The sequence below is a fragment of the Oncorhynchus tshawytscha genome, linkage group LG16 (assembly GCF_018296145.1).
Source record: "Oncorhynchus tshawytscha isolate Ot180627B linkage group LG16, Otsh_v2.0, whole genome shotgun sequence".
NCBI classification, from domain to species: Eukaryota; Metazoa; Chordata; class Actinopteri; order Salmoniformes; family Salmonidae; genus Oncorhynchus; species Oncorhynchus tshawytscha.
The window spans coordinates 65701137-65722866 of record NC_056444.1 but is presented as its reverse complement, the minus strand read 5'-3'; the positions used below and the strand labels follow the sequence as shown (position 1 = coordinate 65722866).

Sequence of the window (21730 nt, the reverse complement as noted above, 5' to 3'; positions counted from 1 at the left end):
AGGTAGTATGAGAATGATGAAAGAGAGTACAGATGATTCTTTGTTACTCAAGGGTATTAATAGATAATATATCATTTTTATCACTACATCAGAGTTGTAGTATTTAACTCCATTTGACTCCATTTCTAATTAGACTCTCTCAAGAAAGAAAATTAATTTACAGTTTGTTGGCCCATCAGATTAGTTGTTTCCATTTCAAAATATCTTAGTGGTCTTAGAGATTTGGCGTGTTGCACTTACATATTTTAGATTTTTTTGTGTGCAAATGACTGCATCCTCATCCTCAATCATTGATACCAGTATGTCAATTCAAGGGAAGACTTGTGTTTTCCTATTTTATGTAACTTGGACCTTTAATCTAACCTCTCACTATTCTCAGGTGGGGAACTACAAGCGTGCCGTCAAGCGGATTGACGACGGCCACCGGCTCTGCAATGACCTCATGGGCTGCCTTCAGGAACGTGCCAAGATTGAGAAGGCCTATGGTGACCAGCTGACCGCCTGGTCCAAGAGATGGAGACAGCTGATCGAGAAAGGTCAATATCGGGATTGGAGAGGTTCAATCAATGAACCAAATCTTACTGTGTGGATTAGAAGCTACTCATATGGTGGCTTTTGTTGCAGTCTGTTTTGAGGTCTTCATCCCATATTAAATTCATTTGATTCATCTCACTGCTCAGCTGTATTGTGAGTGTTTTCTGTAAGATGACAACAGTCCTATTTTCTGAAACCTATATGTTTTGATTGAATGTAAGTAGCCTTGCATGAGCCGGAACACCTCATAGGAGCAGGAGCCTATTTCCTGTTTCTGTAGCACGAGGCAGCTTGATGTACAAGTACACCCCCTGTACAGGATGTTAGTCTATCGCAGGGCCTTAACTCCAATCTATCTCCTTAATGCTTAGTGCCACGCACAAGTGCATTGGGTCTCATTTTTACAGTCTTTGGTATGACTTGGTCAGGGATCAAATTCCCAACCTTCCAATCTCAGGGCTAACACTGAGTTGGTCACGTTCATATTTTCCATCATATTTTTCTGCCACCTATATGTTGTGATTGAATGTCCCCCTGTGATATTCTCTAATCCCAGGACCACAGTATGGCACCGTGGAGAGGGCGTGGCTGGGTGTGATGACCGAGGCTGAGAAGGTGAGTGAGCTGCACCAGGAGGTGAAGAACGGCCTGCTCAACGAAGACCTGGAGAAGGTCAAGAACTGGCAGAAGGAGGCGTACCACAAGCAGATGATCGGAGGCTTCAAGGAGGCCAAAGAGGCCGACGAGGGCTTCAAGAAGGCCCAGAAACCATGGGCCAAGAAGCTCAAAGAGGTAAATTGACTGGAAGGGTTAGGGAAGGGGATCTGTTGTATCCTCCATGTGTACTTGCATTTCTAACAGGAAAACCACGTTATTCTTAAATCCAATACAGGGGACACAACTGGGACCACAACTGGTTAGAGACCACAACTGGTTAGATTAGTTCATTTGGCTGTGCATCAGTCTGCACTCTTAGAAGAAAGGGTTCCAAAAGGGTTCTTCGGCTGTCCCTATAGGAGCACCCTTTTTGGTTCCAGGTAGAACCCTCGGTTGAAGGGGAACCAAAAGGGTTCTACCTGAAATGAAAAAGGGAATTCAAAGGGTACTTCTATGGGGACAGCCGAAGAACCCTTAAGGTTCTAGTTAGCTCCCTTTTTCCGAAGTGTGTGTCTGGCTGCAAAGGTACTGCACGTGTGTAGGATAGGTGACGCACACTACACAGTTGTCCTTGGACTAGGACCCACTTGAATCAGCCCTAATAGGGTTTATAGAGGCCATCTTAAAAACAATGGCTGTTTTACTTACATCTGAGTCAACATACAAGTTGCTCTGCCAAACATCTAGGTACTGTAGCTATTGGCATATGTGTTAGTTCTGTTTTGTGTACCATAATGACTCTTGCTGCATCACTCATCCAAGCTTAGCATCAGAGAACAACATTGCCTTTGCAAAAGTAACTCAGTTAAGTCACTGTCATGCTTAGATGTATTAGTATTTATACAGTTTATCTATAGGGATACTAAGATTCTGTGTGTGCTTCCACAGATGGAGACTGCTAAGAAAACATACCACATGGCATGTAAGGAGGAGAAACTGGCCGCCACCCGCGAGGCAGATGGGAAGACACAGGCCTCCGTCACAACTGACCAGCAGAAGAAACTCCACGAGAAAACAGACAAGTGCAAACACGACGTTCAGAAGGTGAGACAGAGAGGCTCAGGGTCTGACAAATGGAAGATAGAGCAACAAAATGACATGACAACCTTTTCTGTACAAATGTATGAAAAGGTAAGACTTTACACGATGCCATTTGACGTTCTCCATATCAAACAGGAGAAAATTCCATGTTATCTAGTGTCATTCCATCTGTTTTAAAACATATATGGTGCTATTAACACCATAGTGTGTGTTATTGCAGTATACTACCGTAAGTACATTCATCTGTTTCTGTTAGCGGCTTAAGTGAAATAAGCTGTGAAAAACAGAATCAATGCAGTGTGGCAGATTACTCTAGTGATCAGACAGGACATTCATTTTATTTAACTAGGCAAGTCAGTTATGAACAAATTCTTATTTACAATGACGGCCTAGGAACGGTGGGTTAACTGCCTTGTTCATGGGCAGAACGACAGATTTTTACCTTGTCAGCTCGGGGATTCGATCCAGGACCTTTTGGTTACTGGCTCCATGCTCTAACCACTAGTCTACCTGCCACCACAATCATCCATGAAGATGGATCTCCCACTCTATTCACAGAGCTCTGGTAACAAAAAGAGCAGAAATGTTTGCACTGCCTATTGTTGATTATAATGACACATGACATCTATCTGCAGTAACACAGCTCTTCTCACCTCTTGTGGATGAAATACACTGTGTCCAACTCCTCGTGTTGTCCTTATCATCCCCCCCGCTAAGGAGAAGTATGAGAAGTCTCTGTCAGAGCTGATATTGTCCTTATCATCCCCCCCGCTAAGGGAAGTATGAGAAGTCTCTGTCAGAGCTGATATTGTCCTTATCATCCCCCCGCTAAGGAGAAGTATGAGAAGTCTCTGTCAGAGCTGATATTGTCCTTATCATCCCCCCCCCGCTAAGGGAAGTATGTCCTTATCATCCCCGGCTAAGGAGAAGTATGAGAAGTCTCTGTCAGAGCTGATATTGTCCTTATCATCCCCCGCTAAGGAGAAGTATGAGAAGTCTCTGTCAGAGCTGATATTGTCCTTATCATCCCCCCGCTAAGGAGAAGTATGAGAAGTCTCTGTCAGAGCTGATATTGTTCTTATCATCCCCCGCTAAGGAGAAGTATGAGAAGTCTCTGTCAGAGCTGATATTGTCCTTATCTTCCTCCAGGCTAAGGAGAAGTATGAGAAGTCTCTGTCAGAGCTGATAGTCCTTATCATCCCCAGGCTAAGGAGAAGTATGAGAAGTCTCTGTCCCCCCCGACTAAGGAGAAGTATAAGAAGTCTCTGTCAGAGCTGATATTGTCCTTATCATCCCCCGGCTAAGGAGAAGTATGAGAAGTCTCTGTCAGAGCTGATATTGTCCTTATCTTCCTCCAGGCTAAGGAGAAGTATAAGAAGTCTCTGTCAGAGCTGATATTGTCCTTATCTTCCTGCAGGCTAAGGAGAAGTATGAGAAGTCTCTGTCAGAGCTGATATTGTCCTTATCTTCCCCCCATTTAAAGAGAAGTATGAGAAGTCTCTGTCAGAGCTGATTTTGTCCTTATCTTCCTCCAGGCTAAGGAGAAGTATGAGAAGTCTCTGTCAGAGCTGATATTGTCCTTATCTTCCCCCCATTTAAAGAGAAGTATGAGAAGTCTCTGTCAGAGCTGATTTTGTCCTTATCTTCCTCCAGGCTAAGGAGAAGTATGAGAAGTCTCTGTCAGAGCTGACATTGTCCTTATCTTCCTCCAGGCTAAGGAGAAGTATGAGACGTCTCTGTCAGAGCTGATATTGTCCTTATCTTCCCCCCGTTTAAAGAGAAGTATGAGAAGTCTCTGTCAGAGCTGATATTGTCCTTATCTTCCTCCAGGCTAAGGAGAAGTATGAGAAGTCTCTGTCAGAGCTGATACTGTCCTTATCATCCCCCTGGCTAAGGAGAAGTATGAGAAGTCTCTCTCAGAGCTGATGTTGTCCTTATCTTCCTCCGGGCTAAGGAGAAGTATGAGAAGTCTCTCTCAGAGCTGATTTGTCCTTATCTTCCCCCAGGCTAAGGAGAAGTATGAGAAGTCTCTCTCAGAGCTGATATTGTCCTTATCTTCCTCCAGGCTAAGGAGAAGTATGAGAAGTCTCTGTCAGAGCTGAGTGCTGTCACTCCCCCGTACCAGGAGAGCATGGAGCAGGTGTTTGACCAGTGCCAGCAGCATGAGGTCAAGAGACTCACCTTCCTCAAGGAGATCCTGCTGGACATCAAACGCCACCTCAATCTCACTGAGAACCAAAGGTCAGTGACTGGTGTTATCCTCTATCGTCCCATACATACTGTAGCCCATCCTGTTGTATTACATCACCTCCATCAACCTTTCCTCCCACATGGCCTTTGAATTGAAAGGTTATAGAGGAAAAACATGTCTGTCTTCAATTTCAGTTGGTACAGTACGTGTACATATGTACATATTATCAACTTGGAGTCATCTACACAACAGCAAGTCTGCCTTGAAAATATTTCTACATTAGTGTATCTAATATAGTCAGAATACCTTCATTACAGTATTGATCTCTTCTTTAAGCGCTCGTCGGCATTCCTTTTTGTTATTAGTCGAGTCTATGGATTAGTTGAAATATTACATTCAGAGGGAATTTACTCCAATGTGCTTATGATGTTGCTTTCATTACAGTTCCTGTCAAATAGATTAATTTCAACACATTTCAGTCTTTCAGAGTCACAACACCAATTATACAGAGGATGCAGTTAATGACATTTCAGCCAAATTGCATCATGTCAGAGTGAACTCTTGTCATATTCTTGACTGTGGATCAAATTGCATGTGATACAAAGCCAGGTTCCATGGTGGTTGGAATAAGGAGTTAATTCAAGCTGTTTCCTGGATGCATAGTCTTGGTTTATGATCTGAATGGAGGATGAGTATAGGCTTTGATAGTGTGGTGTGGAGTACTAACATGGGCCTTTCAGCCACAGTATTGGTGATAACCCATAAATCAACCATAGACAGGGTAATGGTAAGCTAATAGCTAAAAACCCAGTCCTCAGCTCCCTCTAATACAGTTATGCAAATACAGATAGTGTCCCAGTGACAGCGGTGAAAAGAGAAAAATCACTTGTAACTTTTATGTGCTGTGGATGCATTTGAATCGTCCATTTTATTGTTCATTATAGCATCTTACTCCTCAATTCTTGGCAGTTTTATCACCATGAAATGTCGTCATTTGTTGGGCTGGACTGTCAGTTATTCTGTGTTTTTGTCTCCACCTTCTGGTGAAATAATATCCATCTGTCGAGACTCCACCTCACTACGCCAATTTTAATGCAAATGTCGTGTCTGTGTTCTGTGTAGCTTCACCTCATGCTATGAATTGACTGAATGGCTTTGTCTTTCAATTATTTCACCCTGTTCTGAGTAGTGGAGTTTCATAAACAACTAGAAACTCTACAGGAAACAGCACCATTAGTGCTGGACAGTTGGCGCTGGCAGCCCTAATGTGTTATTGTCCCATAAAAACTGGATGGTTCAAGCCCTGAATGCTGATTGGCTGACAGCCATGGTATATCAGACAGTATACCATGGGTATGACAAAACAGTCAGGGCTGTATCCAGGCACTCCACGTTGCATTGTGCGTAAGAACAGCCCTTAGCCGTGGTGTATTGGTCATATACCACACCCCCTCGGGCCTTATTGCTTAATTAAACAGGCTCATTCTCTCTCTGCGTGTCACAATGTGCTCTCTGTCCTCCTCTCCCCAGCTATGGCACAGTTTACAGAGAACTGGAGCGCACCATCCTGGGTGCCAACACACAGGAGGACCTGCAGTGGTTTAGCAACCACCATGGCCCTGGCATGCATATGAACTGGCCGATGTTTGAGGTACTGCGGCCTATATACTCTGTAGTTCATCCATATACTTGCTTTTCAGGATTATTTACAACATGTAACAAAGGTTCAGGTATTTTTTTATTAATTCCCCCACAGATGCAAATGTTACTTTTTGTTACGACTTCTTAATACCGTTTCTTATATTTGTAAGATTGTTGATTTAGCCTACTTTCTGATTTAAAAGGAAAAGTGAAGGACATTGGCCAGATCTGAGGCTCTGCTTCAGTATAGACTTTCAGAAGTATGAATCATCTGCTCTGATCTCCAGGAGTACAACCCAGATGCTACTGCTGCTGTTGTTAAGAGGGAGAAGGTGCAGAAGCCGGCTGGGGCCCCACCGACCCCCAGCACTGACCATGTGGCACCACCTGGAGACCGTGGCAGGTGAGAGGACCACTCCACTGGTCAAACTACTACTGACACAAACACACACACACACACACACACACACACACACACACACACACACACACACACACACACACACACACACACACACACACACACACACACACACACACACACACACATACATACATACATACACACACACACACACACACACACACACACAATGACATGCCAGGGTTCATATCGATATCTCCTATGATGCCATATCATTTGTTTTTCTGTCTTCCTTCAATTGATCAGCATCAGCGCTGATCATGTGGCACCACCTGGTGACCGTGGCAGGTGAGAGGACCAAAACACTGATCAAACACCACTGCCACACACCTGCTACTGCCACACACACCTGTTACTGCCACACGCACCTGTTACTGCCACACACACCTGCTACTGCCACACACACCAGCTACTGCCACACACACCTGCTACTGCCACACACACCTGCTACTGCCACACACACCTGTTACTGCCACACACACCTGCTACTGCCACACACACCTGCTACTGCCACACACACCTGCTACTGCCACACACACACCTGCTACTGCCACACACACCAGCTACTGCCACACACACCAGCTACTGCCACGCACACCAGCTACTGCCACACACACCAGCTACTGCCACACACACCTGCTACTGCCACACGCACCTGTTACTGCTACACGCACCTGTTACTGCTACACACACCTGCTACTGCCACACACACCAGCTACTGCCACACACACCTGCTACTGCCACACACACCTGCTACTGCCACACACACCTGTTACTGCCACACACACCAGCTACTGCCACACACACCTGCTACTGCCACACACACCTGCAACTGCCACACACACCTGCTACTGCCACACACACCTGCTACTGCCACATACTCCAGCTACCGCCACACAAACCATCTTCCGCCACACACCAGCTACTGCCACACACTTGTTACTGCCACACACCAGCTACTACCACACACACCTGCTACTGCCACACACACCTGCAACTGCCACACACACCTGTTACTGCCACACACACCTGCTACTGCCACATACCCAGCTACCGCCACACAAACCATCTTCCGCCACACACCAGCTACTGCCACACACTTGTTACTGCCACACACCAGCTACTGCCCACACACCAGCTACTGCCACGCACACCAGCTACTGCACACACACCAGCTACTGCCACACACACCTGCTACTGCCACACGCACCTGTTACTGCTACACACACCTGCTACTGCCACACACACCAGCTACTGCCACACACACCTGCTACTGCCACACACACCTGCTACTGCCACACACACCTGTTACTGCCACACACACCAGCTACTGCCACACACACCTGCTACTGCCACACACACCTGCAACTGCCACATACACCTGCTACTGCCACACACCTGCTACTGCCACATACCCAGCTACCGCCACACAAACCATCTTCCGCCACACACCAGCTACTGCCACACACTTGTTACTGCCACACACCAGCTACTACCACACACACCTGCTACTGCCACACACACCTGCAACTGCCACACACACCTGTTACTGCCACACACACCTGCTACTGCCACATACTCCAGCTACCGCCACACAAACCATCTTCCGCCACACACCAGCTACTGCCACACACTTGTTACTGCCACACACCAGCTACTGCCACACACACCAGCTACTGCCACACACACCTGCTACTGCCACACACCAGCTACTGCAACGCCGGGACCTACCCTAGTCCAACTATTTAAATTGTATCATACACCCTGGGATCTAACATGATGCCATGACTTTTTTTGCAGTCTCCATATAATTAACTGGATTGATGTTGATTATTTATGTATTTCATTCAGTCTGTTAATAACAGTTGCTCTAGTCTACGGTACAGCAATGTTTGTATTCTTGATAAAATTCCCCAGATCAAACCCCTGTATCTTCCCTAACTCTTCCATTGCAGTGTGAGCAGCTATGAAAAGAACCAGGCCTACTCCACTGAGTGGTCCGATGACGATGCACCTGCAGCCTACTCAGGCGGTGAGACCAACGGGGGTGGAAATGGAAACTCCTTCGAGGAAGACTCTGGCAGTGCAGGGAAAGGGGGTGCAGGGACCGGGACCGCATCCGGGGTCCGAGTGCGTGCTCTGTATGATTATGATGGACAGGAACAAGATGAACTCACCTTCAAAGCTGGTAAGCAACAACAACACTTCACCATCTTTGATGTCTCTTCATTTTTGCTACAATGCATTTGCAGCTAAAGCCTATTCTTGAGTCCAACAGTGTAAGACAAACTCTGTAATTGACACTATCAGTATCACATGGTGTATCATGGACAGGCTGGCTAGATAGGGGGTTGGAGATGAGGTCACATGAAATGTCCCGCTATCTCTGTTCATCCCATTTCGAAGCCCCTCTATTCCTGGAGGAAGATAGTAGTGGTTTGTCAATAATGGTCATATTCCACTTCCTACAATTACAGGCACCTGCTAGTTATTAGCAATTGTCTTCTGAATGTCCCTATGTTAGATGGCGTTAGTAGGGCCTTCATAACCACATGATGCACATCCTGCCTGATCTTTGCTAATAGTGACATGATAAAGGAAACGATGAAGGTGACCAGATGTACTATTGACCATGGAAAAGAGCATAGAATGCATGTTGATTAAGGAGTAATGTACATATGTTCTTCACAGGTGATGAACTGACCAAGACTGAGGATGAAGATGACCAAGGCTGGTGTAGAGGTCGCCTGGATACAGGCCGAGAGGGACTGTACCCGGCCAATTACGTCGAGGAGATCTAATGACCCCAAAGGAGGAGGACATGCCATTGGAGGCAGCTCGGACTGTCTCATCCAATCGCACTGCACATAGCCAGAGACTTATGAGCAACACATCCCTTGCCCAACAGATGCGCAAATCAGAGTCTTGCCTAAATAAAATCTTAGTATATTAGTAGTATATTATATTATATTTATCCAGTATTTGGAGTGAGGAGGACATAAACACTTAAACAGGAGCAGCATTTATTCCAGAGTACACACACTCAAACATACTGTAACATCAAGCCAATGCAGGGACACATTTGTGTAGCTGTGTTCAATATAAAGATCATGCAGATGATTCAACGTTTTTGCAGTATATTCTCCTATAACAGTGTGACGATAATGTAACCAATTATATTTACCTGCCGGTTTAACCAGAACAAGCTACTCGGCCTGCGTTGTGTATATATGACACCGTTTTGTGTAGCAGTTTCGATGCTGTGTGTTCAGTCCTCCTCCTTACATTGGGAATGCTGTGTAGTGTTAAAAGTACCACAAAATGTATCCTAGATTTTATTATTTTCTCTTTTGTGATTTGGTCTCATCCCTTTTACCAGTTGTGCAGTGGTACAGTATCTGTTGTCTCTGTTTCTCAATTGGTTTGCAATAGCAGCATGTGCTATGCAACATGCATTCCCTTAACCTCCAAGCCATATTACGGCTACAAGATGCAACTAATCCCCTGATATGACCAATGCAGAGGACCAGAGTTCACCATTAGACACAGACACAGCATTGGAATAACACCATGAGCTTGTGTCTGCCTTCATCCCCGGAAGTGGAGAGGCTGGATAGCTGTTTTTCTCTCTCTTCCCCATCACCACCATTGAATCATAACGTCTCATTTCCATTTCATTGCGAGGTATTTTTAGAATATCTGTTCATTTGGATCTATTGCTGTGTTCTATCTAGAATACCTGTGAGGGAACATTTTAGGGTCAGTAGGCAAGGTATTATCACCAGCTTGCTTTGATTTAATCTGTCATGCTGACAAGAACGTTTTGGACAATTTGATTGTTCAGGTGAAGTATTCAGGCATATTTAATGTGAATTTAGTTGTTTTCCTGCTGTAGGGGGAAAACAGCATATAGGAAAAATGGCTTTGAACTATGTTACTGTTCGATGGTTGTCTCCTGGTAAAATAGGAACATCAATCTTGACGGTACCATGCTGCAGATCCTTGTCTTAAAATGGAAACGTGGACATGAATGTACTATTGTAGGGGCATGGAAGGAGACATGCCGTATTTAACTAGGCAGGTTTTGTTCCATTGTCATAGAGAACGCTACCAGAAAAAAAAGTGGTTTTGAGCCCCTTTACCTACTTAGGCCAAAGAATGACCGAAATCCGAAAATGCATAAAACTCTCTCTATCCATGCAATAACACACATAACTCTGTCAAGGATTTTCTTGTCAAGATGCAACTCATGCAACTAACTGCTTCCTGTCCTCTGAATATTTCTGTGTTCATTCAATAGGCGATCCACATGGGGGAAGACAAGAGCATTTTATATTTATTTTTTATTTCATCTTTATTTAACCAGGTAGGCCAGTTGCATACAACAGTGACCACAGTATATCAGAAATAATTTATCTGTCTACAGTAATTAACTCTACTTTAGATTGCTCCCAGTAGTATACTTCACATGCTCTCACCTAATGCAGCCCCCGCTTTGAATACACATGTACTTTTACTGCTCTAATTACATTGGGAACCAGTTTATAACAGCAATAAGGCACCTCTGGGGTTTGTGGTATATGGCCAATACACCACGGCTAAGGTCTGTATCCAGGCACTCCGAGTTGCCTCGTGCATAATAACAGCCCTTAGCCGTGGTATATTGGCCATATACCACACCTCCTCGTGCCTTATTGCTTAAATATACAGAAAACACTACAGTACTTGTTGAGAAATCAAACTTATCAGATGTTGTCCGATGCAAATATGGTTGCCAATGGTAAGCTGTTTAAATCAGACATGCAATGATGTTGTGAGAGCAGAATGCTCATGAACATGAGGTTATGCAGTAGGTCTCTCTTCAAGTTTGATGTCGTAGAACATTCTCTAACGACAGGATGTGTTTAGGTTGAGGCTTAAGAGGAGACTTCACCAGGTCTTGGTATCACTGTTGAGAGATCACATCACCAGCTCACAAGTAATGTGTATTAGTGTAAGCTGTCCAGCCTAGCAAAAATAACTCATATCATTGAGATATCCTATGTCATTTACACACGCACACACACACACACACACACACACAGGAACACACACACACACACACACACACACATCTCGGGTAGATATTTTGGGGTCAAACATCCTTATCATCATGAGTTGTGTAATTGTAAAGAAAAAAAAAGAAAAAAATGCAAGTGATCGAATACTAAGAAAAATGTAGTGTCATACATGTAAATGTGTTAACAGCAATGGAAAAGCATATTAAGTAATAGGTACCATATCGTATGAATTTCATTGCAATGGAATTGTCAATGTACCAGAGCGTGACGTTACCCCACGCTGTCAAATTTGTATATGATGATGTAATTTAAAGATTATATTCTATTGTAACTGTACAACTGTGTTGAGTTGGAAAGGAAACCTAACTACATTGAGGCAGAAAAAACAGTGTATATGTAAATGCTTTTTTATGCTGATTTCTCTCTTCCTTATGCACACAAGGGGGACACGGCTCATGTCGTGACACCTCTGTATTAGCAGTGTATGTATGTTTCTAGTTAGTGATGTAATTGGATCTCCTAACTGGTGTAGTGCCTGTTCATCTTAATGTAACAAAAGGTTCATTTAAATATGCATAAAGATGATTATGATTATGATAATAATTATGATAGTAATGAAAATCCTGAATCAAAGTTGTTGTGATGATGTCAATATTGCGATATTGGTTTGAAAGAGGAAAACAAGTTTGTTGAGAATACAAACAAAACGTTTTGTGTCATTTGTGTGTTTCTTGAATGGATTTTGACTGTACATTGGGATATGCTATGATTGTAGTCTCAGGGTGCTTGATGAGAAAGCAGAAAAAATACACATTATTGTGTCATTTTATTTTAGACACATTCAGTATGTAAACACATAGAAGGATATTCAGTATGCTTTCGGTCATTATACCTAAATATTTACAAACGACATCTTGCTCACACTCTCATTATAAATATTCAATATTATGTTCTAACATGTGTACAGTATGTATTCAGTCACTAATCTCTAGCCCTGTTTATACCTGCCGTTAACACGCGTCCTTCGTCACGATCTTGACTTGATCTTGCCCGTTTACACTTATAAGATTTGATCACAATGTTTCTTTTAATCGTCTTCACTTGTCTAAAAATGTGGGCAGAATCAGAATGTGGACAAGATCAGGACAAAGGCAGCATGTTAGAACCAGGTATAAACAGGGCTTCTATCACTGGTGTTTGTCTCTACATATGGATTCTAGCACTTGAAATGTGGCAATGATATTGAAATGCTTCTATTACAGTAGTTTACTATATTCACAAATTCCTATTAGACTTGATTCTTCCGCCAGTGAACGGGCCCCGGAGTCAAATAATTTCTCTATACTTAAATGAAATGACCAACGTAAACATCAGATCTGTGTGATTAACAGCTGTGGTTACTTGTGACTCATGAAGAGCCCCATACATGGGAATACCACTACAGTAGTAAACACATTGCACACATTCACTCCAATATTCACCCGGCATGTAACAAAATGCCATGAACTGTGCGAATGCTGTGTAATCTGTGTAATCTGTGTAGTGGTAATGAAAGAGGAACCACTTTAAAAAGTAACTACTGGTGGTTACAGTAATGTGAAGTCACAATCAGAGAAAAAGAATACAGACATATGGCTTTGACCTTTGTGAAAATGAAATATTGGACAATTAGTATTGAAAATATTTGAAATGTAAAACTTTGCATATCTAATGCAATGTGGCAATAAAAAATAACAAAACCCCATATCCAATCAGTTTACCTAATAATATTGGAATTAGGCAGGAGTGCACAATGCAGGAAGCAGTCTATACATTGCGTTGCTGGAGCTAAAACAATCCTTTTGCCAAAACCTGTTTGGCTAGATAGTGGTCTCCAGTCATCATCAACACTAATCTTCTCTTCTGGCTGGCTGCCCCACAGCTTCATACAGGGTGGACAAACTGGTAGACCAGTCTCTGGGACACATCAGGCTTACGGATGATGCCCTTCTTGTAGTACTGTCGGATAGAGCGACTCAGCTTGTCATAGTTCATAGCTGGACGGTTCTTCCTGATGCCCCATAACCTGGACACATAAGCCGAGTCTTCTATTTTGAAGATTCCTGTTGATTATAAGAAAAACTACTTTTGAGAGATGGAACATTTCGCCTTTTTCAGCAACCAATGCACAATAAGCCCCAATGTTGAATAATCCAAGTCAGCTCCCATGGCAAACTTTTCTCACCCGTATGGTGTACATTTTAGGACACCCTCAGCCTCAAACCTAGGAGGGTTGCCCTAAAATGTACACCGTACACCCGCATGCACTCCACCCTTATGGCTTCTCCCTGTCCACTCACCTTTCTCCTTGTTGAGCCAGCGGATGCAGTGTCCGTAGTTGTGCGGCTTGAGGAGCAGCTCTCTAAGAAACTGCCACAGGTGGATGGGCTGGCCTGAGCAGGAGGAGTCTGCCTTTGGCCACGACTCCTCAGCACCATGTAACCTGTTATCTCCTGGTGTGCAGGGCTCCTTCATGCATGCAGCTGGGACAAAACAACAGAGAACAGAATTACACATTTGTGATCTTGACACAAGAAAATACCTGAAAACTACAGCACAATCTGTGTAGTGAATGAGCCAGGTATTCCTTCTGCTTGTGGCTATAAAACACGCAATACTTTTACAATGGAATGACCCACATCGAAGATTAAATACATGCCATGTTATATGTACCACACTACAAGTAAACGGACCCATTGAAGGTTGTCAGTTGTCCTACCTGATCTCCAGATGTCCAGATGAGCGTACAGCAGGTCTCCACACTGCATTGAGCGCTGCCTGAAGTCCTCCTCTGTCATGGAGCACAGATCCTTTCCACTGAGCTCCTGGAACACCTTGCCCACCTGGGGTAGTCTGTACAGGTGCTCTGTCCACAGCAGCCACTTCTGGACGTTCCCACAATTCCACTCCATGGGGTCTGCACAGGAGATGAGTTGTTCATGATGGACCAATATAATGGTAAACATTTATCCACAGCAAGTTATATATACAGTTAAATACAATGGCACTGTTGGCACCAATGATGTATATAACCCCTGTATTGCTGATGCTATGTACTGCCCAGTGAGAGGCATTGAAGCCACCAGTCGTCCATATTGGCACTCCCCCGAAGGAACAGTCAGCTAAATGTTTCAAGGACAAAATAACGTGTATTTAATTATTTTTGTTGTTGTAATGGGGACAGTAACATGTGTATACAGTTGAAGTTGGAAGTTTACATACCTTAGCCAAATACATTGAAACTCATTTTTCACAATTCCTGACATTTAATCCTAGTAAAAATTCCCTGTTTTAGGTCAGTTAGGATCACCACTTTATTTTAAGAATGTGAAATGTCACAATAATAGTAGAGAGAATGATTTATTTCAGCTTTTATTTCTTTCATCACATTCCCAGTGGGTCAGAAGTTTGCATACACTCAATTAGTATTTGGTAACATTGCCTTTAAATTGTTTAATTTGGGTCAAATGTTTCGGGTAGCCTTCCACAAGCTTCCCACAATAAGTTGGGTGAATATTTTGGCCCATTCCTCCTGACAGAGCTGGTGTAGCTGAGTCAGGTTTGTAGACCTCCTTGCTCACACACACTTTTTCAGTTGCACCCAGAAATGTTCTTTGTGATGGCCACTCCAATATCTTGACTTTGTTGTCCTTAAGCCATTTTGCCACAACTTCGGAAGTATGCTGGGTGTCATTGTCCATTTGGAAGACCCATTTGCGACCAAGCTTTAACTTCCTGACTGATGTCTTGAGATGTTGCTTCAATATATCCACATACTTTTCCGTCCTCATGATGCCATCTATTTTGTGAAGTGCACCAGTCCCTCCTGCAGCAAAGCACCCCCACAACATGATGCTGCCACCCCGTGCTTCACGGTTGGGATGGTGTTCTTCGGCTTGCAAGCATCCTCCTTTTTCCTCCAAACATAACGATGGTCATTATGTCCAAACAGTTCTATTTCTGTTTCATCAGACCAGAGGACAATTCTCCAAAAAGTACGATCTTTGTCTCCATGTGCAGTTGCAAACAGTAGTCTGGCTTTTTTATGGCAGTTTTGGAGCAGTGGCTTCTTCCTTGCTGAGCGGCCTTTCAGGTTATGTCGATATAGGACTCGTTTTACTGTGGCTATAGATACTTTTGGACCTGTTTCCTCCAGCATCTTCACAAGGTCCTTTGCTGTTGTTCTGGGATTGATTTGCACTTTTCGCACCAAAGTACGTTTATCTTTAGGAGACAGAACGCGTCTCCTTCCTAAGCAGTATGACTACTGCGTGGTCCCATGGTGTTTGTGTAGTATTGTTTGTACAGATGAACGTTGTACCTTCAGGTGTTTGGAAATTGCTCCCAAGGATGAACCAGACTTGTGGAGGTCTACCATTTTTTCTGAGGTTTTGGCTGAAGCCAAACCTTGACCCAGAAAAGATTTTTAAAAACTATCGGCCTATATCGAATTCCATTCCTCTCAAAATTTTTAGAAAAGGCTGTTGCGCAGCAACTTACTGCCTTCCTGAAGTCAAACAATGTATACGAAATGCTTCAGTCTGGTTTTAGACCCCAGCATAGCACTGAGACTGCACTTGTGAAGGTGGTAAATTACCTTTTAATGGCATCAGACCGAGGCTTTGCATCTGTCCTCGTGCTCCTAGACCTTAGTGCTGCTTTTGATACCATCGATCACCACATTCTTTTGGAGAGATTGGAAACCCAAATTGGTCTACACGGACAAGTTCTGGCCTGGTTTAGATCTTATCTGTCGGAAAGATTGCAGTTTCTGTGAATGGTTTAAATTAAATGTATGCATTAATAAGGTGTCTGTAATCGAATAAATGTGGGAAAAACAAATTTAAGCATGAACAAATGCTTTTCTATAGCTTAAAAATGGTGGGGGAGTGTCAAGATGGAGTCGCGGAAGCTTCAAAACTGCACCCCGTCAATCATCTAGTCTATATATAAATCACTGGTTGGCACTCATGCAAATGCATAGGTTACCTATTCAAATGTGAGCTAGTGCATCTTTAAGGAGCCTTTAAGGAGAAGGAGATGAGGTGTGTGTGCATTGTACTGTACGCAATTTCTGAACTCATATTTGTGTTGCTTTATGACAAGTACCGAGTTGGTGAGTGTGTGAAATGATGAATTGTCAACAGAGCCATTTGCACAGGGCGGGGAGGCCCTAGACACTTCCTTTCATTGGGTTTAGCCTATCGTCAGTAGCATTGCCATAAAGTCGCAGTGTCGCATAAAGAAAGACCAACCTAAATGGTGACCTTCACTGTTTAGTTTGCTTTGCTGTAAGTAAGATCCAACAGTGCAGAAGGAGGTACTTCAACTGTTAAAGTAGTGCATGAAAGGTGCTCTTCTCTCTGTGCTCTTTAATCCTTATCCTCAGCCAATCTACTGACAGTGACAGGTCACATGCTCAACTGTAGTGAACATAATAGACCCTGAGACTGATAGAGGCATGAGGTCTATACCTTTCGGAGAACTTAACATATGAAACGGTAGCACAATTTATAGCACAGGATAAGGTGGTAATAACATGGTGTTGTATCAAATTATAGGCAAACAATAGCTTGGTAATTTAACAGTTTTCTTACCTGGAGAAATGTTGAGCAGTATGCAGGCAGTCTCTATGTCCTTCAGTACCTCTCCCAACACCATGCTCTGAACCTGCTCCAGACAGCGTTCCTCAACCTGTCCCTCTAGCCCAGAGGGGAGCCCCAGGCCCTGGCTGTTGATGACAGGGCACTGCTCCAGGGCCTTACAGGGGAGCACAGGGGGTGCTGCATCAGACTTCTTCAACAGCCACGAGCTGTTTTCAGTGAGGAGCATGTCGAAGCAGGGCAGGAAGACCCCTTGCAGACTGCGTTCAGGAGTGGTGTGTATAGGCACACTTATCAGTCCCCGGGGCGGCTTGGTGTCCTCCTCCTCCTCCCAGGCCCTTAGGGCAGACCCACTGTGGGAGTAGTCACTGAAACTCATCAGGGGAAGGGGCACTGTGCTCCCCACGCGGTCACAGCCTGGACTCCCCATAGCTTCAACAGTGCTGGAGAAAACAAAGGAAGACTTTCATCAGTCATGTTGTATAAAGGGATTTATACTGGATACACCTAAATATAATTTCGGTATCTCATGAGGCTCAACTGGAAACAATAGCGAACTCAATGGCAAACTGTTAATATATTGACATAGTAAATGAGAACATAGTAAGTAAGAACAAACATTTTTTAAATAATATCTGATGAAGAACAGAAACTGTCATCCATGAGTGACACTTTCTATTTACACTTTTCTAGTCACTTTGTTTGACTGTTTTATCTTCCTTAAATTGACATGGAATTCTTTTCTCTCAGACAGTACTGTCTTTATGCTGCATTGAAACCAAGACCAAATGCCCAAATATTTAAACAGTAGTAATCCTAAAGCAAATATGACATTTCATACATTTTCTTTGGTCTGTTGGTACTTTCTTCAAAATGTTGAATTAAACAATCTCTTTTCATAAAAACAACATTTCATTATGTAGAATAGCACATTTGAGTATGGTGTGTAAGAATCTTGAATGCCTGACTTTTTGTGATGTAATTAGTAACCCTATAGGATGAAACCCTGCAGGTGAAACATGACAGTTCAGTTGGATACCAGAGTGACAGTTAGTTCAGTGAGAACAGAATTCTATGGGGTGGGGGGGAACTGACTCTCTTATCTTACCCTGAGGTAACAGACATATTGTAATGTCAAGTAATAATGTCATACAATACTGTATCAATGACAGCTGAATCAGCACTTATTAACTAAGGTCTTAGCCCTAGGAAGTTTGGCTGGTTGCTTATGTGCTGGTGGAAACTGACAGGGTTAAGTTTTTCAGGCACCAAGATTGATTTGAGCTTAATAGTAAAAAAGAAAGTCCTTGCCGTCATGGCATATTCGATAAAAGGTGGATAATGAATAACCCAGCCCATATCCATGGTGTGACCGCAACAGCTCATAATGCTGCCCTGTCCATGCACACTTAGTGGGAGGGATTACACTGCTGAGAAGTGCTGTGCCTCTGGGCACTAAAACCAGAATGCCCCATCCTTATGAATGACTTATGCTGCAGCTTGTACTGTTGCCATTGACACTAAGGTGTACAAACGACAGTATAGCGCAGCTGTTTGAGCCTAGGAGCTTTTCCTCCCAAAATGACTAGAGTTGAGAGAGATTATCATGGAAGAGATATTTACCCCTAGGTGTGTGTTTTCAGGTGATTTGTCTTTGGGTGATGGACTAGGCACACAAGACCATGACACGTTTTCACGCCAATTATCTTAGCAAATCCATATCACATCAAATAACATTTTACTGCTGACTGACATGGCTTGTTAAAATGCCTGTCCTTCCAGATATCACATGGGAAAGGCGTTTAGGTTTTTACAGTGGTGGAAAAAGTAACCACTTGTCATACATGAGTTAAAGTAAAGATACCTTCATAGAAAATGTCACCCAGTAAAATACTACAAGAGTAAAAGTCTAAAATGATTTGGTTTTTAAAAATACTTAAGTATCAAAAGTAAATGTAATTGCTAAATCATAAGTAAAAGTAAAAATAATTTCTAATTCCTTATACTAAGCAAACCAGACTGACTGCACAATATTTTAGCTTTTTTATATATATACCGATAGCCAGGGGCACACTCCAACACTCGGACATCATTTAAAAACAAAGCATTTGTGTTTAGTGAGTCCGCCAGATCAAAGGCAGTAGGGATGACCAGGGATGTTCTCTTGATAAGTGCGTGAATTGGACCATTTTCCTGTCCTGCTAAGCATTCAAAATGTAACGAGTACTTTTGGGTGTCAGGGAAAATATATGGGGTAAAAATACATAATTTTCTTTCGGAATGTAGTGGAGTTAAAGTAAAAGTTGTAAAAAATTTAAATAGTAAAGTAAAGTACACATACCCCAAAAACTACTTAAGTATTTTTACTTAAGTACTTTACACCGCTGGGTTTTATTACTATTTAGTGCTTGAGGGGTTTGGTCAGATCATATGGCTTATCATTTCCAAGACTAAGTGTAACATAATTGGTGAGTTATTACAGGGAGGTTAATTGACTAAATACTGTAAAATGGGGGCCTTTCATCTTCTATGGAAAATGAAATAGCTCATTAGAATGAATACATCTCAATTGATTCTCAAAACTATTAAAACATTCATGATTTTTACATGGTGTTATACTCAAAGAATACTTTCCCTTTATTGAAGTGTCTTACAGTCATGCTCCATTTCTATGTTTTCCTTTGTGGGTATGTGTGCATGCACGTGTGACTATTATACTACACAAGAAAGAAATACTGCTTTAGAACAAAGCACTGGCTCCAAAAATATACCTTGCTAGATAACAATGGTAAACTGATATCAGAGGAATTCAGTCGATATGAAGATATTTGGTAATGTATTACTCATTGCATTCTCCCACACATTAATCAAAGGGAGAGCTACTTTAAAATGCACACCTATTTCTTTATCTAGCTACTTTACCAACATAAAAAAAAAATCTGAGTGTTTGTATTGTTCTAAACTTTCAATCAGAATTCAGGCACACATTATCATTAGCAGAGAGTGGTTAAACTCTCATTACAACCTGTTGAACTGGTTTTGTTCCCCTTGGGGTATTGTTAATAAAAATGAAAAACATTGCTAGTGAGTGATTACTAACAAGCAGTTTTGTGCACTTTCCATGAATGCAAGAAAAGATCAGGAAATGTCAGTGCATCAAAAGGAAAGAAAATCACCTGCACTTTATATCTGAGGGGCATGAAAATGCCATAAAAAAGAGAATCACCTCTGATATTGCGAGTAAAAACAAGGGAATTTGTAAGTGCTCAAAAACTGTAACAGAGTGAAAAAGTGAATATAAACTTAGTGTTTCCTTCAAACATGCATCATCAGTGTCTTGAACTGTGACCCCTTCTGTAAAGAACGGCCTGGTACTGTAGCTACAACACCAATTGTCCACTGCTACAGTCTCAGTCCCTGGCTGAAACACATCCTATCAAACTGGTTTCATAGTTTGCTATCCTCATGAATATAACTAATTTTAAATCACACTGATCAAAACCACCACCTCTACATCTTTACATATTTCAAGCAAGTCTACCACTTCATCATTAAAAATCCACCTAGTGGTTAGAGCGTTGGGCCAGTAACTGAAAGGTTGCTGGATCGAATCACCGAGCTGAAAAGGTATAAATCTGTCATTCTGCCCCTGATCAAGGTTGGTAGGCTGTCATTGTAAACAAGAATTTGTTCTTAACTGACTTGCCTAGTTAAATAAAAGGTTAAATAAAAAAATTACAAAATTATAAACATCTCTCCCAAGCCCAGGTGTGCCCGTAGACTTACCTGGTCAGAGGTGTAGGCTGCTGATGCTGTCTGAGCTGATAGACTGTCACTCTGGATATCTGTCTTTGAGTCAGTCAAAGGACTGTCTTCTTGTCAAAGTGCTGAAGAGTTCCACAGTGAGTCACAATACAGATACTGGTTAGTCAGAAGCTCAAGTCCCAATCTCCCCTGGTGGTGGATGAGTCTATGTAGGCTTTACCTCAGTGGTCCTCTCTGGTTGGCTGTCGCAGTCGTCAGGTTGTAACAGATGATGGTGGCCCTCAGGTCATGAGGCAGTGATGTGTCAAAGAGAGGGTCATTAGGATGCCTGGAGTCGTGTCTCAAACACTTTCAGGTGGTCGAAGCTCTGTCTGATGCTCTGACAGTTGTGAGGGAGTCCTCAGCTGGCTTGATTGGTTGAGTGTAAGGCGAGGTTATTGGTCATTGCCGGCCAGCCTTATCTGTAATAAAGTTCTCACAATACTGACAAATTCATGCCAGAGGAGTGTGTGTGCCCAAGCAAGCGTGCGCATAGGAATACTTGCTTCAATGTGACTTCAAGTCATATTTATAAGGTGCCATTTTACCCTATGTAAACAGTATGAATAATGTAGTTCTGCCTAGCCACAGGTGAATGAGCAACTCTGTGATGACATCTGTAGCTTCCCTCCCCTCTTAAGAAGAGTGGCAGTTAACTCTTTGCTGTCAGCCATGCCTTCTCATAGTGAAAGGAGTTTTCTAAAAGTGTTCCCTTCAGTATTTGTTATAATCTATA

General features: G+C 42.8%; 2 protein-coding genes across 4 annotated transcripts in view; one reads left to right on the top strand and one right to left on the bottom strand.

Annotated features, from left to right (window-relative positions):
* Positions 1–10814, top strand: part of LOC112216124 (protein kinase C and casein kinase substrate in neurons protein 1) — a 47138-nt gene extending 36324 nt beyond the window's left edge. For 2 of the 3 annotated variants that reach the window (XM_024375852.2, XM_024375853.2), the window contains 9 exons: positions 380–536; positions 1091–1326; positions 2080–2235; positions 4298–4473; positions 5954–6074; positions 6352–6467; positions 6735–6776; positions 8444–8676; positions 9180–10814. In XM_024375852.2, the coding sequence (XP_024231620.1) occupies positions 380–536; positions 1091–1326; positions 2080–2235; positions 4298–4473; positions 5954–6074; positions 6352–6467; positions 6735–6776; positions 8444–8676; positions 9180–9289 (1347 nt within the window). In that variant the 3' untranslated portion in view covers positions 9290–10814. The remainder of the gene's footprint in view (positions 1–379; positions 537–1090; positions 1327–2079; positions 2236–4297; positions 4474–5953; positions 6075–6351; positions 6468–6734; positions 6777–8443; positions 8677–9179) is intronic. The other variant, XM_024375854.2, reaches the window with a different exon arrangement.
* Positions 10815–12357: 1543 nt separating this feature from the next.
* On the bottom strand, positions 12358–21479 carry LOC112216125 (SAM pointed domain-containing Ets transcription factor). Its single transcript, XM_024375855.1, has 5 exons — positions 20977–21479; positions 17185–17633; positions 14307–14504; positions 13888–14070; positions 12358–13650 (listed from the first exon to the last, which is right to left on the bottom strand). The coding sequence occupies exons 2-5, from the start codon at positions 17618–17620 to the stop codon at positions 13472–13474; spliced, it is 996 nt and encodes a 331-aa protein (XP_024231623.1). The 5' UTR covers positions 17621–17633; positions 20977–21479; the 3' UTR covers positions 12358–13471.
* Between the last annotated feature and the right edge of the window lie 251 nt (positions 21480–21730).

Excerpts from the sequence above, each read along its gene's own strand:
- LOC112216125 (XM_024375855.1), bottom strand. The coding sequence starts at position 17,620 with ATGGGGAGTCCAGGCTGTGACCGCGTGGGGAGCACAGTGCCCCTTCCC. Across the intron at positions 14,505-17,184 it reads ACTGCTCAACATTTCTCCAG|ACCCCATGGAGTGGAATTGT; the intron begins GTAAGAAAACTG and ends TCTCCTGTGCAG. Across the intron at positions 14,071-14,306 it reads TCTGGACATCTGGAGATCAG|CTGCATGCATGAAGGAGCCC; the intron begins GTAGGACAACTG and ends GTTTTGTCCCAG.